This window comes from Alexandromys fortis, unplaced genomic scaffold (assembly GCF_014885135.2).
Source record: "Alexandromys fortis isolate MF-2015 unplaced genomic scaffold, M_Fortis_MF-2015_v1.1 scaffold_227, whole genome shotgun sequence".
NCBI lineage: Eukaryota > Metazoa > Chordata > Mammalia > Rodentia > Cricetidae > Alexandromys > Alexandromys fortis.
Genome location: NW_026068109.1, coordinates 1863040 through 1878695, shown reverse-complemented (window position 1 = coordinate 1878695; position 15656 = coordinate 1863040). Strand labels below are relative to the sequence as shown.

Below are 15656 nucleotides of genomic sequence, written 5' to 3'. Positions count from 1 at the left end.
AATTTTACCTATAGCTTCAAAGGACTTCTAGCAGATCAGAATCTCTCTGCCCCATGCCTAGCCTGCTACTCTTGTCAGTAAGAGACCTCAGTTTCCTTGGTAGGCTAGTCTTTTTTTGTTTTGTTTTTCAAGACAGGGTTTCTCTGTAGCTTTGAAGCCTGTCCTGGAACTAGCTCTTGTAGACCAGGCTTGCCTCGAACTCACAAAGATCTGCCTGCCTCTGCCTCCTGAGTGCTGGGAGTAAAGGTGTGCACCACCACCGCCTGGTGGTAGGCTGGTCTTTACAGCCAAACATCACCAGTGCCCAAGGGCTCACCTTCACCACCTCCATGATATAGGGCAGGACCAGGCTTGTGCCTCCAGGTAAAGAAAAGAGGAAAAAAGAAAACCAAATGGTCTAAGTTAACTCATTTCCCCCTTTAACAAATAGAGAAGCCACAGATTTGGAAAGAGAACATGAAAACGAGACAAGGCTGTCACCAGGGAGGGAGAAACACCCACCGTCCGTGTCTCGCTGTCTTCCCGCTCAGGATTGACCTTCACAGCAATTGTCGTGATCATGCCCACCATTTCTGGAGGAGGTACTGTGTTTTCAGGGATCCCCTGAGGATTCTCAAAGTAGCGGTTCTGCACAGAAAGAAGACAGTAATGGCAAAACAGTGTGCTTGTCTTTAGTATTACCTACCCTAGAACCAGAAACCCACCCCAGTCACTTCTTTAACTAAACCTTTCCAAACACACTTGGGACAGGTGTTAAATAAATATAAGCAATAAACTCAAGCTTTAACACAAACATACCACAACTTTTGGAAGCTCCTTGTAAATTTGTTTCACAAAATCCAAAAAGTGATGAATCTAAAAACAAAAACCAGAAACGCTTTGAGAACATACTTATAGGGTCAGTGACAGCTCAGGGGGTCAGGCGCTTACTATTCAAGCCTGACACCTCACTGAAGACATGCCCGAGTTGTTCTCTTTACTCCACACATGTGCTTAGGCACACTCACCACCACCACCACCCCACAAATACCCTTTTAATGATATTAAAAGGTAGGAACTACCACCAGGCAAGATACAAATGGGCAATGGACATAAACAAAGCAAAGCAAAACACACACACACACACACACACACAAAGAGGAAGAAAAACATGAGACCGAAAGATACTGATGAACAGAAACCAATTTTCTATCTCAGAAACAGCCAAGGGATGAACACTTAGGAAAGGCCATTATGTGCTCTTAGAAAACAGTGGATTGTGGGTTGGCTGCTCTCACAGAGGAACCAGACTGGATCCTCAGCACCCATGTATCTGGCAGCTCACAACTGCCTATGTAACTTCAGTTCTGGGAGATCCAGCACCCTTTTCTCATCTCAGATGGCAACCACACACACGCTACATCCATCAAGATAACATACATGTATTTTAAAAATAAAATGAATAAACACACGTGTAATTGACTAAACACATGTTTGAGATGATTCAAGAATAAAGACTCTCATACTATCAATCAACCAACCAGGGTTCCCAGAATCAGTCTGAACACATGTGAAGCACTGGAACTGTACTCTTGACTCAGTAACCCCACTTCTGCAAGCCTAGTTAATTGAATAACCTCGTCCATAAATGAAAAATATTTGGCAATAGCCATTAAGAAGAAAATTTGAACTGGGCAGTGGTGGCACACACCTTTAATCCCAGAACTCAGGAAGGCAGAAGTAGGTTGATCTCTATGAATTCAAAGTCAGCCTGGTCTACGAAGTGAGTTCCAAGACAACCAGGGCTACACAGAGAAACCTGGTCTCAAAACAAAAGACAAAAAAAGGGAGAAATAAAAAACAAAAAATGGAAAAGATTTTAAGTGCCCAGAAATATGCTGATAAAAAGAAAATCAAGACTGGAGAAGGGACTCAGGGGTTCAGGGCAGTTCCTGCTCGCAAAGAACGTGAGTTCAGTTCCCAGCACCCACACCGGGCAGCTTACAACTTCCCGTAAACTCATCTTCAAGGGATGTGACATCCTCTTCTGTCCTCCATGGACATCTGCACACATGTCATTTACAAGGCAAAGAACTTGGGCCCCCAAAGCTACAGTTTACCCAGCATCACTCTACTGCTGGGCTACAGAATTGAGATCAAACCAGCTCCAACTTCAGAATTCTCCTTTATCCTTACCCAAAAGAAAATGGTTGGAACTTCCAGTCCATCAAATCCAGGGAGATATCTGTACACTCATGCAAACAGAAATCATAAAGACAGCTCTAAAGAGGAGAACAGTGGAGCATTGAGCAGGAATATTCTTAAAGTGTGCTATGTGCTTCATGAAAAGGCCCTTCCATTACTCAGCACAAGACAAGGAGCAGAGGGAAGTAGGGGATACACAATTTCTCCCAACTGAGGCTCTGTTTTCTACACAGTACTTGTTCAATAGACTCATGTAAGGGAAAGGGCCAGTCAACTCATGTAAGGGTAAAGACCAGCAAGATGGCTCACAAAGTAAAGGTAATTGCTACCAAGTCTAACTATCTGAATTTAATTCCTGGGACCCAAGTCATAGAAGGAGAGATCCAACCACGCCAAGTTGACCTCTGAATACCAAGGACATGCCATATCACATTTGTACACACACACACACACACACACACACACAGAGAGAGAGAGAGAGAGAGAGAGAGAGAGAGAGAGAGAGAGAGAGAGAGGTAATAACTTACTTCTTGCGTGATTGGTGGCCTGAACTGTTTGTGCAGTTCAATAATTATTCTTAGACAAATAAGAACATTTTCTTCATTTTCAGTCTTTAAACAACAACAGAAAAAAAATCAAGTTACATTTTTGAACACATTTTAATCTCAAGATTAAGATAAAATGTTGACGGAAATGGTGGTGCCCGCCTTTAATCCCAGTACTTGGGAGGCAAAGGCAGGCAGAGTTAGGGTTCGCCTGATCTACACAGCGAGTTCCAGGCCAACCAAGACTACATAGTGAGACTCTGTCTCAAAAGAAAACAAAAATAAACCATCTAGGCATTTTCTACGTGTTTCTCTTCCTGAATCAATCAGCTTGTTTTGAGTTGCTGAAAAGTACAGTTCCCAAATCCAGCAGTCCTAGACAGAGAGAGCAACAGTCTTTTGGGCCATCTGAACAGCATCCCACCAATGCATTAGGATAACTCGGAGAAAGGTAACCTAGCATATATGACACAGAGCAAGTCATGCATGAATTACCACCTCTTCCTCCCTTTTGATATAGGGGTTCATGTATCCTAAGCCTGATCTGAACTCACTTTAAGTTCAAGGATGACCTTGAAGTCCTGAGTGCTGGGGTAAGAACTGTGCTTCACAAAAAAAAAAAAAAAAAAAAAAAAAAAAAAAAAGAACTGTGCTTCACCTAGCCTGGTTTATGTGGTACTGAGGATGGAACACCCAGGGCTTCACGCATGCTAGGCACTCTACCAGGCTAGCCTCAAACTCAATGAGAGCACTCTGTGTCTCCCGAATGTTGGTATTAGAGGGGTGTCCACCATAACAAGCCTGAATTGATGCGATGCTTTAGCGGCTAAATGACATCCTGCCTTAAACCAACAACAAAAAATGGCTCACTGCTTGGAAATACAGGTTGCACATTCCTGATCCAAAAACCCAACACCTGAACTGCTCTGAACTCCTAAAGTTTTTGAGCACCTGACAACTAGGAAAATCTATGCCTGACTTCACATAATGGTTTTAAGTCAAAACAAACAGATACTGTAAAAAAGGCTTTAAAAAATTATCTTCAAGCTACCTACAGAAGGTGCCCGTGGTAATTGACCGAACTTCACATTCAGGCTCAGACTACAGCCCTAAAATATCCTGTTATGTATATACAAATACTCCAAAACCCAAAATAAAATAAAAATCCCCAATACTCCCATTCCCAAATATTTGGGGTAAGGGATGCTCAACCCATGTTATCAAAAGACAAAGGGAAAACAATCAGGTACTGAGCAGCCTCTATGGACCGGACCAGGTGCTAAGTGCAGACCCATGCTCTGCTCTGTGAGGGAGGGACCAGCCACGTTCTACCCTCGAGGTCACGGAGCCTCAGAGAGCGTAGGCAATGTGGCCAATGTGGTCAGAGCTGAGGCAAGATCCCAAGACTGTCTCCTAAGAAAACTTTATCTTCTCAAGGGCCTGAGGCACAATGGGGTTCTAAACTCGTCAAGACATGAGAAAACAAAAATATAGCAAACACATTCACCTAGGAACCTAAGGTCTTTCTGAACATGGTGGCACATGCCTTTAATCCCAACCACCTCAGAGACAAGGGCAGGCCAACCTGGTCTACTCAACATGTTCCAGGAAGGCCAGGGTTACACAGTGAGACCTTGTCTCAAAAAGAAAAAAGGGCCAGGTGTGTTGGCAAACACTTTCAATCCCAGCACTCAGGAAGCAGAAGCTGGTGAATCTCTGAGTTCAAGGCCAGCCTGGTTTAAATAGGGAGTTCCAGGTCTGCTTGGGCTGCACTGTGAGACTCTGTCTTTAAAAAAAAAAAAAAGTCTTCAAATATGTATCTTTCTGAATCATAAAGAGACATAAAGAGACATTAAGAAAAATTTCACTCATTTAAGCAGATCTTTTTTTGACAGGGTTTCTCTGTGTAAGCTCATTTAAGCAGATCTTTAGTGAGTCTTAGACGATTGGATTTATAGCAAGAAAAATCATGGAATGTTTTAAACATGGCTGTTAAGACAATTCTCAGAGATTACCTCTAAAAATCGAAACATCACAGACAGAACGTTTTTCGTATGAGGACGTAGATGCTCATTGGTCGGTATCCTGTGAAGTATTTCGAGTACTAGCTTCCGCAGTTGCTGACAAGGAAACACAAAGTAAACCACAGAAGTTCCAAACTCACTGTTTAACATGGCTGACTGTACCCAGCAACACCAACTACCACCTAAGAGGGATTTGACCTTTAGAGACCTGCAAATTCACATGTAACCCACAGTATGTGTGCAGATCATTCATCTTCAGTAACTCCATAACTCTGTAACAACTCCACTGTGGTACTGGGAGGTGATGCTGAACTATAGAATTCTTTTTTTTTTTTTTTTGATTGTTCAGGTGTGCAGGTGCCAAAGGAAGCCAAAGATACCAGGTCTGGCTGGTTCGAGAGCTGTTTTGAGCCATCTTGCCTGGGTGCTGGGAACCGAACTCTGGCCCTTTGCAAGAGTAGCATAGACTCTTAATCACTGAGTCAGCTCTTCAGTCACACTTAATTGTTTGATTGATTTATTATACGTGGGCATATCACAGAGCACATGCAGAGGCTAGAGGACAACCTTCAGGGGTCATGTCTCCCCTTCTGTCATTTAAGTCTCACCAGACTGAACTCTGGTTCTCAGGCTTGGGGGCCAGCACCTTTGTCTGCTGAGTGATCTCAGCAGCCCTCTTTTGTGCCCAATTGACTAATCCGCATACACACACCCCTAGCTGACAGATGCAAATAACTGAACCTGCAGAAAAGATGGATAAAGTCAAAGAGATAGCAGTCCTGAGTGGTTACCCTGATGACAAAACCTCTTTCACTCTTGGGTGAACTTCCATTCTTTGACTTTATTCATTTTCACTTCTGATCCTCCACGTGCCATTTTTCTTTCCCTGCTACTGTGAATAGATTACCTGGGCTGGCTTCTCCTGAAGAAACTGGACTTCTCCATCTTGGAGAAAGGTAAGAAATCGAGGGATGATATGTTCCAGGAATGTAGAATACTGAGGAGACGACGTGACGTTCTAGGTGGCAGTGAAAAAGGAAAGGCATAGTAAGGTATGTGTTTATTTTCATTTTCAATTTATACAACAAGCTCAAAGAGAACATTTTTTTCAATTCATGCTTGTGCCCGCATGAGGTTTTATGTGCACCACCACCTGCATCCAAGTTTCCGAGGAGGACACAAGAAGGCATCGGATCCCTTGGAACTGGAGTCACAAGTCACTGAGCTAGAACCAAACCCAGGCCGGTCTTCTGCAGGAGCTGGATACACTCTTAACCACTGAGACAGCTAAACACTTCCAGATTGACAGTAATCCCAGTGCTTTCAGGAGCATCTGAGACAACACCACACTAAATAAATTCAGATCTCAAGTCTAATAAAGAGAATTAAGTACTAAAATTTACTATTAAAATTGGATATGGTAGGGGGTAGCAGAGATGGCACACAAGTTAAGCTTTCTGCCTTTTTCTTTCTCTGGGACCTGAGTTTGGTTCCTGGCACCCATGGCAGGTAGATCTCAACTACCTGTAACTCCAGCCTGAAGAGCTTCAACATCCTCTTCTGGACTCCACAGAGATCCATATACACGTGGTACACACAAAGACAAAGACACACACACACACTCAAAGGTGGAGCATTTGCCTAGTCGGCCTGAGGTTCTGGGTTTGGTTCCCAGCACCACACGACACAATAGCACAAGAAATTACAGCAATGAAGTGTCTGTCGAAGGATGACTGGCTCAACATATGTGGTGCATAAATACAGTGAACTGCAATTCTCAACCATTCAAAAAAAATCTGATCCACTCCTGTCCTTTGGGGAAAAGAGAACAGCACGCACAATCACTACGCTATACGAAACAAGCTGCTCATAAAAGTAAGTTCTACAGCCTCACTCATGTTAAAGGCTGAATAACTCATATAACCTGAGCAAAAAATACTAACTAGGCTGGAAAGAATACAGAAGAGAGACAGGGAAGGTGGACCAATGCGATGAACAAATTCTGGCTCACTGCTTCAGGGTGGGGTGACTATCAATAACAACATTCTGTACCTCTGAGAGAGCCAATCATCCCCGCATTCGGGAGGTAGAGGCAGGTGAACATCTATGAGTTCAAGGCCAGCCTTATCCACACACTGAGTTCTAGGACAGTCAGGACTATATAGAGAGACTCTGTTTAAGGGGAAAAAAAGGACAAATGATAATAATAAAAATAAAGGAAGCTGAGTGGTGGTGGCGCACGCCTTTAATCCCAGCACTTGGGAGGCAGAGGCAGGCAGATCTCTGTGAGTTCAGGCCAGCCTGGTCTACAAGAGCTAGTTTCAGGACAGGCTCCAAAGCTACAGAGAAACCCTGTCTTGAAAAGCTCAAAAACAAACAAAGATAGATAGATAGATAGATAGATAGATAGATAGATAGATAGATAGATGGATGGATAGATAGATAGAAAGAAGATAGAGGGAGGAGCTAAAAGGATTCTGAATATTCTCTCCATAAAGAGACAGTGTTTTGAGAAGCCATGTTTCACCTGACCACTGTACACTACATGTGGATCACACCACCTGGCACATTGTTCTATATATACATCAGGTTACAAGGCATTTAGGGTTGATGAACTTTCTGCCGCACATGATGAGCCAAGTTCAATCCCTGGGACCCACATGGTAGGAGAGAACACTCCTGTCAATTATCCTTTGAGTTCCACATGCAAACTCCAAGTACACACAGAAATGTAATTTGAACAAAAGTAAATAACAAATAAATTCAAGCAAAGCCAAGAAAAAAATGTTAATGCTCTGAAAAATACTGAACATTCAAGACTGACCTCCAAAGCCAGTCAGCTAGGTGCATGCCTGTAACCTAGCACAAGGATGAGGCAGGAGGATCCTGAGTTAGAGGCTGTTCTGTGCTACAAAGCCAGATACTGTCTGGGGGGGGGGGGGGGTTGGATAAGGAGGGGTGTCATTTAGGTCCTCACTTATAGAAACACTCATACACATAAAATAAACTATCTTTGGAGAACCCACAAATAGTGGTAAAACCCTTTAATCCCAGGTCTGGAGAGGCAGAGGCAAGCAGTTCTCTGAGTTTCAGGCTAGCCCCTCTCTATACTGAGCTACAGATCAGCCACGGCTACAGAAAGAGACACTGTCTCAAAAAAGATAAGACTTTTACAGCAGCCAATAGATACCACATAATGATGAACCACGCATGACAGTGGTCCTGTCACATCCTAAAGGAGCCCAAGAAAGTCCTGCCTATGAGCCTGTGGTGTCACAGGCATCAGAGCACCCAGGCAATGCTCATGTCAACAGGCTCGTGCTGCTCTCAGATAAAGTGCAGCACGCTCTGTTCTGTGCAGTGGTTAAAGCCCACAGCAAACACCCGCACTGTGGTTTCTGGGTTAACTCCACTGTGCGTCTGTAGCTTCTTTGTTTTTTTATAAAGACACACAGGATGGGAGATTCATACTACACGTGATGTGGTGTGGTGTGGTCAGGGGAAGCCCTCAGAAATGCAGGCTGCCATTTGTCCAGGCAGCAACTGTGGATGTATCTGAGTCAGCAGCGACGGGACCAGCCACTGTATCTCCAAGTTCACCTGCATCAAACATGGTGCAGCAGCAACTGTGGATGTATCTGAGTCAGCAGCGACGGGACAAGCCACTGTATCTCCAAGTTCACCTGCATCAAACATGGTGCAGCCCCACGTCTTTGAGGTAGGGGCCTTCTGTTGGTCAGAGAACTAAAGCTTGACTCTACACAAGGCCTCATTCACACGTTCCTTATTTTACAGTTTGGGGAAAAAGGACATAATCACCTGGCCAGCATGAACTCTGGCCACTGTGTCCTGGGGCTTCCCAAAGGCACCCTGCAGATCTTCCTGGAGCCAAGGCTTGGGACAGCAATGAAACTGGAGACATGATTATCTGCAAGAAAATTGCCTTGGAAGTCCCCCAGGGCATCCCATAAGCTGCCTACACACCCAAGGAGGAGGCTGCTTGCAATCCTTACACTCCTTGTCCCCGCCAGGAAAGGAACTAGGTCAGCTCAATTGGCTACAGACTTTCTCGATTTTTTGAGACAGTCTCATGATGCTGCCTGACTGGGATACATAGGCAGACTTCTCTAGGGGCTTGTCATCATTATTTCAATATATGTGTCTTTCAAAGCCTCTGTCAAACAGTTTGCTCGGTTACACACTGGCAGGAGCCACACAGATTTGGGTCATATTAAGAGGCAGGCTGGTGAGACAGCTCACAGGGAAAGGTACTGGTCACTGGACAGCACCTTCCAAGAAACCACACAGTGAGGGAGAACCAACTCCTTCAAGTTGCCCTCTAGCCTCTGCACATGTGCCATGACATGCATGTCTGTGCACATACTTGCATATGCACACACGGTACAACTGTAATTTTCTAAAGAGGCTATGTTGATTGACTGACCTATCCCATCTATGTCTGTGAGTATACTCAATGATGCTCAAATAACAGAACTGACCAGTGACACAATTCTCAGAACACATTCCAGTCATTCAATGCCCAGTTGTTCACAAAGTGAAACCAAAAGCATAAGAGAACGTGTGAACAAATAAACAGGGACTATACAGAGAAATGAAATCCAAGGAGCACAATGAAAAACCTAGAACTGAAGATAAAGAGACTTTAGAAACGTGGAAAACAAACTGAAAATAAAGTTTGGAGATGATAGTATCCTTAAAGTTAGATCAAGAATGACTCAGCCGTTAAAAGATCTTACTTTTTTTTTTTTTCCTTTTTTGGTTTTAGTCCTGACTATCTTAGAACTTTCTCTGTAGAACAGTCTGGCTTTGAACTCACAGAAATCCACGTTTCTGCCTCTTGAGTGCTGGGATTAAAGGCGTGTGCCACCACCTCCAGGGAGAGCTACTATTCCTGCAGGGATCCTGGACTTACTTTCTTACACCTACATGGCTTCCACAAGCTCCATTAACTCCAGGGCCTGACTCCTTCTTCCGGCCCCCACAGGCATTGCATGCATGTGGTACTCATGCACACAGCTGGGCATTCATACAGATACACATCAAACCAAAGATCTTTGTTGGGTTTTGTTGTTGTTTATAAAATCAAACAATACTTTTCCAGTGTAAAAACAAATCAAAGGCCAATTGCAGGCAGAGTCTAAGCGATCTGTGGGACAATATAAAATGGTACAAATATAAGAAACCCAGAAGGGAGCACGGCTTTATTAAGGTGACAGACATCTGAAGCACTGGAATCAGAAGTGACTGACAGCCCATCATGTCAGATGAGCACTCACCTGAACATAACCAATCACAACATAAACTTGAATGCAGTCAAGTGAAAACATGTAAAGAGAGCCCCCTTAAAAATAAAAATGCCACCGCACAGCAACCAAAACAAAGCCAACAACCTGCACATGACACTGAGACTGCCACCAGGAAGACGGCCATATCCTGAGTGGTTTCAAATTCCTGTTGAAATACCACCAGTTGCCTAGACTCTATGGGGTAAACGGCACTGGGGGTAAAGACACTTATTGCCAAGCCTAAAGGAGAACCCACACTGTAGAAAGCAAGCTGTTTGTTAAGCTCTACATGCACTTCATGGGACATATGTGCCCAAGCACAAACAGACACAAAGTAAGTGTTTAGGGGAAAAACCTTTTTCCCAAACACTTTCACACTGTATCCCAGGCTGGTGTTGAGCTGTACATATAGCCCAGGCTGGCAGAGCTGTACATATAGCCCAGGCTGGGACAGAGCTGTACATACAGCCCAGGCTGGCACAGAACTGTTCATATAGCCCAGGCTGGGACAGAGCTGTTCATATAGCCCAGGCTGGCACAGAGCTGTACATATAGCCCAGGCTGGGACAGAGTTGTACATATAGCCCAGGCTGGGACAGAGCTGTACATATAGCCCAGGCTGGCACATAGCTGTTCATATAGCCCAGGCTGGCACATAGCTGTTCATATAGCCCAGGCTGGCACATAGCTGTTCATATAGCCCAGGCTGGGACAGAGCTGTACATATATACAGGCTGGCACAGAGCTGTACATATGGCCCAGGCTGGCACAGAGCTGTACATATAGCCCAGGCTGGCACAGAGCTGTTCATATAGCCCAGGCTGGCACAGAGCTGTACATATAGCCCAGGCTGGCACAGAGCTGTACATATATACAGGCTGGCACTGAATAGTTACTGCCAGTCCTCCTGCTCCAGCTTTCCCACTGCTGGAATTACAGGAGTATGCTATCACAGGCTAGCCTTTGCAATCAGTGACCTCTGAGTCAATAACAGAAAAAGGATCAACTGGGCTGTACAGATGGTTCAGTAGTGAAAGTGCCTGCCATATGAGCCTGAAGCCCCGAGTTCAGTCCCCAGAGCCGACATAAAGGTGAAGACGGGAGGAGAAAACCATTTCCCAGTGTGCTCTGACATCACCTGCACACTGCAGCGCTTCTGTACCCTCCCCCACACCATAACAAGTAACAACGACTAAAGACAACTTTTAGAAAGACTGACTAAAGGGCTGGAAGATGACTCGCAGGTCAAGTTGTCACCCAGATCGGCAAGCTGAAAACCTGAGTTTGATGCCCAGAACCCACGTAGAGGTAGGAGAGAACCACTCCACAATGCTATCCCTGACCTCCATGCAAACACGGTGGTGGCGTATGCACCCCACACACATCTTACACACGATAAGATAGCAAATACTAATAAACACTGAGTGTGAAAATAGGAAGCCCAGGAAACAAAGAAAACTGCAGGGCCATCAAAATGGCCCAAGTTCAATCCCTAGGTCCACATGTTGGAAGGAAAAAACAGAGTCCCCTCCCTAGATTGCCCTGTGAACAGCACATAGCGCCGTGGCATGGACAGGCAAACACACAGTCCAAAATCAAAATAAATGTCATTTTTTAAAAAGGCAAAGCATAAAATTCATACCTCAAAGTTTTCACTCACTTCCTGCATCATTTTCAACTTCGTTTCATCGGCTGTAAATGGCAAAACAAACCATCATGTTACTGAAACTACCTTAAGGAGGCTTTAAAAAAAAAAAATCACTGGACTTAAGAAAGAGAAGCAATCAGATCTTATCAGTTTGACTGTCACAGCCCGGAAGAAGGCACGTGGCTAGGTCCCTACCACCAATCACACCACACCCATCCTCAGACTCACGTGTGCATGCACAGACAAGGATACAGACATACACACAGGCACACACACTGTGCCTCTCTGGGGCTCCAGCAATGCTGTTCATCACTTTGCTTCTCCACAAGGTAGCAAGGGGGAAACCAAGGACAAACATTAAGGTTGTTATTTATCCCAATATGTCAAAAAGGATCGACTCACGTGTATTTACATCTGTGAGAGCTGCCACAAACTGAAGGTATTTCTTCATCAGAGTGGTTTGGTCAACCACCGTGGCCCCCTGGGTTGCAACAAACGCCATCTTTCTTCTGTGTTTGTTTCTTTCTCAAAACTAAAGCACCAAGTCCATGAGCTCACCCAGCCTGTGAAAAGAAACATCCCATTAGCAGCTTTCAATCAATCACATACACACACACACACACACACACACACACACACACACACACACACATAGATGGGCATGGTGGGAAATGTAGGAGACTGGCCAGCCTGGTCTACATAGTGAGTTCCAAGCCAGCCAGAGCTACATGAGACCCTGTGTCAAAAGAAAATACACATACTGTGGTAGAGCCTTTGTCCTGGCTTTCATCACCAGCACTGTGTCAATAATTAAAGAAATAAGTAAACCATTTTCCTCTGCATCACCTCCAAGACCCTGAAGTGTCCAGGAAGCTGTAGATTTTATCTGCAGCCGAAGCACAGATCATACTCAAAGAATGCTTCTTCTTAGCACTACGTTTACTTACTGGGGTCGAGGGAGCTGTGTGCAACACCGCACTTGCAGAGGTCAGGGGACAACTTGGGGAATTCCCTTCCTTCCGTCCACCATGTGGGTCTTGGGGACTGAGCTTGGGTCATCTGACTTTGACCCCAAGCACCACCTCACCGGCCCCAAAGAATGCTTTAAGAGCACCTCGGTGAGTTGGGAACAGGCTGTTGGCCCCGAGCTCCTAATGTAAAAAACGCTTGCTGCCAAGCCTGGAGAACTGACTTCATCCTGGTGACCCACGGGATGGAAGGACAGACTCCTGCAGCTGTCCTGTAACTTCCACATGCATGCCTAACACACATATGCAAACAAACGAATGTTAAAAATAAATAAGTAAGAATAGCTAAGCGTGGTGGAGTATGACTTTAATCCTGGCACTCAAGAGCGATCCGGAACAGCCAGGCTCACGTAATATCTGAGACCCTGTCTGTAGGGAGAAAATGAAAGTCCAAAGCTAAGGAGACTATCAGCCCTTGCTATGGTGACTTGACTAAACTCTTACCTTTTCGCATCACGGTCCCTCCTCCAAACACTGCAGGGCCCTCACACCCAGGGACTGCTAACTAGACTCAGGGTCACAGTCTTTTCTGAAGCCCTAGTCCTGCCCAAACTTTTTATCTAACTTTTCTGCTGTGGAGGTGATGTCCTGAAGCTCGGATAAGGAGGAGCTGGGTTTAGGTAGGGATGGCCTTGATTCTTGACCCTCCCGCACCCTGACCCCTGACAAGCCTGTGCCCCATCACCTCAGGTTTAGGAGGTTTTGGGGAATGGAACCCAGACTCTTTGGTATGCTAGGCGGGCTTTCTATTCTCTGAGCTATAGAGCCAACATCTGCGCAGATTTTTTGAGACACTTATTCCTCTTCTTAGAAGCCATTAAATGTGCCATTTCCAAGCCCCCACCCAAGCCTCCCAGCGGCTCGGCCTAGCTTTCCCCTGGGCTTAGACTCTGACATCAGGTGAAGAACCTATTTCGCCTGTGGATTCCGGAAGGAGGTTTTGAACTTTCCGGGAAGCTATGACCTCAAACCTGGATGCCCACGAGTCCACGGAACCCCTACCCAGGTAAGGAAAAGGCAAACGGCCCCGCTGTCCGCTGTCCTCCGTCGGGTCCGCCCCGCCCACGACGCTCGGCTGGCTTGACACCGCGCCGCCGAGCCGCCAGGGGGCGCTGCAGCCACCGCTACCTTCACTCTCAGCGTCTGGCCCGGAGAGCCAGGTGCCTGCGTGGAGGCCCGCAGATGCCAGGATGGCTTTGGTAGGGCGCCGCAGCCCCCGTGACTCCTCACTCAATCCCTTCCCGTCGCAAACGGTCTTCGGGTTCCCTCCTTTTGTCGCCAATCCTTCCTGAGACGCTCAGCGACCACCCCCAAGCAGGCCGCTGAGCTACGGCGAGCGCCGAGGGCCAATCCCCACGACCGATAGCGCTGCGCGTCCCGCCGTCCCGCCGTCCCGCCGTCCCGCCGTCCCGCCGTCCCGCCGTCCCGCCGTCCCGCCGTCCCGCCGTCCCGCCGTCCCGCCGTCCGCTCCAGCGCAGCCAAGCACCGCGGAGTGCTAAAGACTGCAGTGGGGCAGATCCAGCCAAAGAGAGCTCCCGTGGGGCCTGAAGAACCTCGGCCTTGCCGGGACTGTCTTCTCCGCCCCTCTATGGAGTCGTCGCGCTGCACCGATCTCTTCCCTCACGCCTGAGACACGCACACGCGCGCGTGCATCTCCCGGGGTCGTTCGCCCGCCTGCCCCGTGCTTACCGGGACCTGCCAGCTGGCTTCCTGTATCGGATCCAGGCCGCCGGCGAACTCTCCGTCCTCTCCGTCGTCTCCGTCGCCGCCGCCGCTGCTCTGCGTTCAGTCCCGCCCCTACTTAAAGCCGCGGCGTCCGCCCACCGAGAACTGAGCCAGGATGCACCGCCCCCAAGTGGGTGCGGCTTGGGCGGGCGGCGGGGCAGGGAGGGCGGCTGTGGCCTGGATGGGCGAGCTGTCCTTTTAAATCATCGCCTTGGGGTGACCTACCTACCTGGGAAGCACCCAGGCCTGAGGGGCTGTGAGCTGCTGCAGCTTCAAGATTCGTGATCCCTAAATCCTTTTAACCCGCAGGGGCCAGGCTGAGGGGTGATGGACACCCGAAATACCTATTCAGTTCGTCCGCAGTTAGACTGAGTGCCTGTGTGGCCTTCAGGGCTGGACTTCCCTTCTCTGAGACGTCTTTTTTTCCCCTCTTCCTGCAATGCTGGATGTTGAACTTGGGGTTTCACATACACTAGGCCTAAGTTCTACTACTGATCTATAGTCTCAACCACCTGAGAGTCTTCATAGTTGATGCAAGCGGGAAGAGGCAAGGAAGGCTTTTTGGGGGTGGGGAGGTTGCAGATGGACTGTCAGCTTGTTAAGCAGCTAGGTCACCCCGAGACAACCACATTTGTCCTGCTTATAGTTGATACCCTCCATCCAAGACAAAATTAGCAGTAGACAAGCCGGGCGGTGGTGGTGCACGCCTTTAATCCCAGCACTTGTGAGGCAAAGGCAGGCGGATCTCTGAGTTCGAGACCAGCCTGGTCTACAAGAGCTAGTTCCAGGACAGGCTCCAAAACCACAGAGAAACCGTGTCTCGAAAAACCAAAAAAATAAAAAATAAAAAATAACCCTGGCGTTAAGACGACCCTTTAAAAAACGTGCTTCGGTATTTGTCTGTTGTTGCCACAAAAGAACTAGCTGTAGCCGAAACCCTGGCAATGTGGGGATTGTTTCTAATGACATTTTCCCCTCCCTCCCGCAGGAAGTTGTCTGTTTATAAATAAAGTCTATGTTCTGCCATTTATCACAGCCTCCAAAACAGGCAGGGTTAAAGTTTGAGAAGGACCTAAAACGGATCAAATCAGTTCCCTGCGAGTTGTTTTGTATCTTTCCAGAGACAGAGAAAAACAGGGTAGGGGCCAGTGAGATTGCTCAATAGATTGCTCACTGGGTTGCAGCTCGGAAGGTGG

General features: G+C 46.8%; 1 protein-coding gene, 1 non-coding gene and 1 pseudogene across 12 annotated transcripts in view; all 3 read right to left on the bottom strand.

Moving 5' to 3' along the window:
• Window positions 1–15254, bottom strand: part of Trrap (transformation/transcription domain associated protein) — a 103697-nt gene extending 88443 nt beyond the window's left edge. For 5 of the 11 annotated variants that reach the window (XM_050124363.1, XM_050124372.1, XM_050124368.1 and 2 more), the window contains exons 1-8: window positions 14425–15252; window positions 12110–12270; window positions 11702–11751; window positions 5661–5771; window positions 4745–4849; window positions 2712–2795; window positions 799–855; window positions 502–627 (exon numbers count right to left, since the gene is read on the bottom strand). In XM_050124363.1, the coding sequence (XP_049980320.1) occupies window positions 502–627; window positions 799–855; window positions 2712–2795; window positions 4745–4849; window positions 5661–5771; window positions 11702–11751; window positions 12110–12209 (633 nt within the window). In that variant the 5' untranslated portion in view covers window positions 12210–12270; window positions 14425–15252. Of the gene's footprint in view, window positions 1–501; window positions 628–798; window positions 856–2711; window positions 2796–4744; window positions 4850–5660; window positions 5772–11701; window positions 11752–12109; window positions 12271–13737; window positions 14128–14424 lie in introns of those variants that run through there. The other 6 variants (XM_050124366.1, XM_050124369.1, XM_050124370.1 and 3 more) reach the window with 4 other exon arrangements.
• LOC126489868 (uncharacterized) lies at window positions 8691–8816 on the bottom strand (annotated as a pseudogene).
• On the bottom strand, window positions 11837–12031 carry LOC126489869 (small nucleolar RNA ZL1). Its single transcript, XR_007589034.1, has one exon. It is a non-coding gene; the product is annotated as a small nucleolar RNA ZL1 (small nucleolar RNA).
• Window positions 15255–15656: the final 402 nt, after the last annotated feature.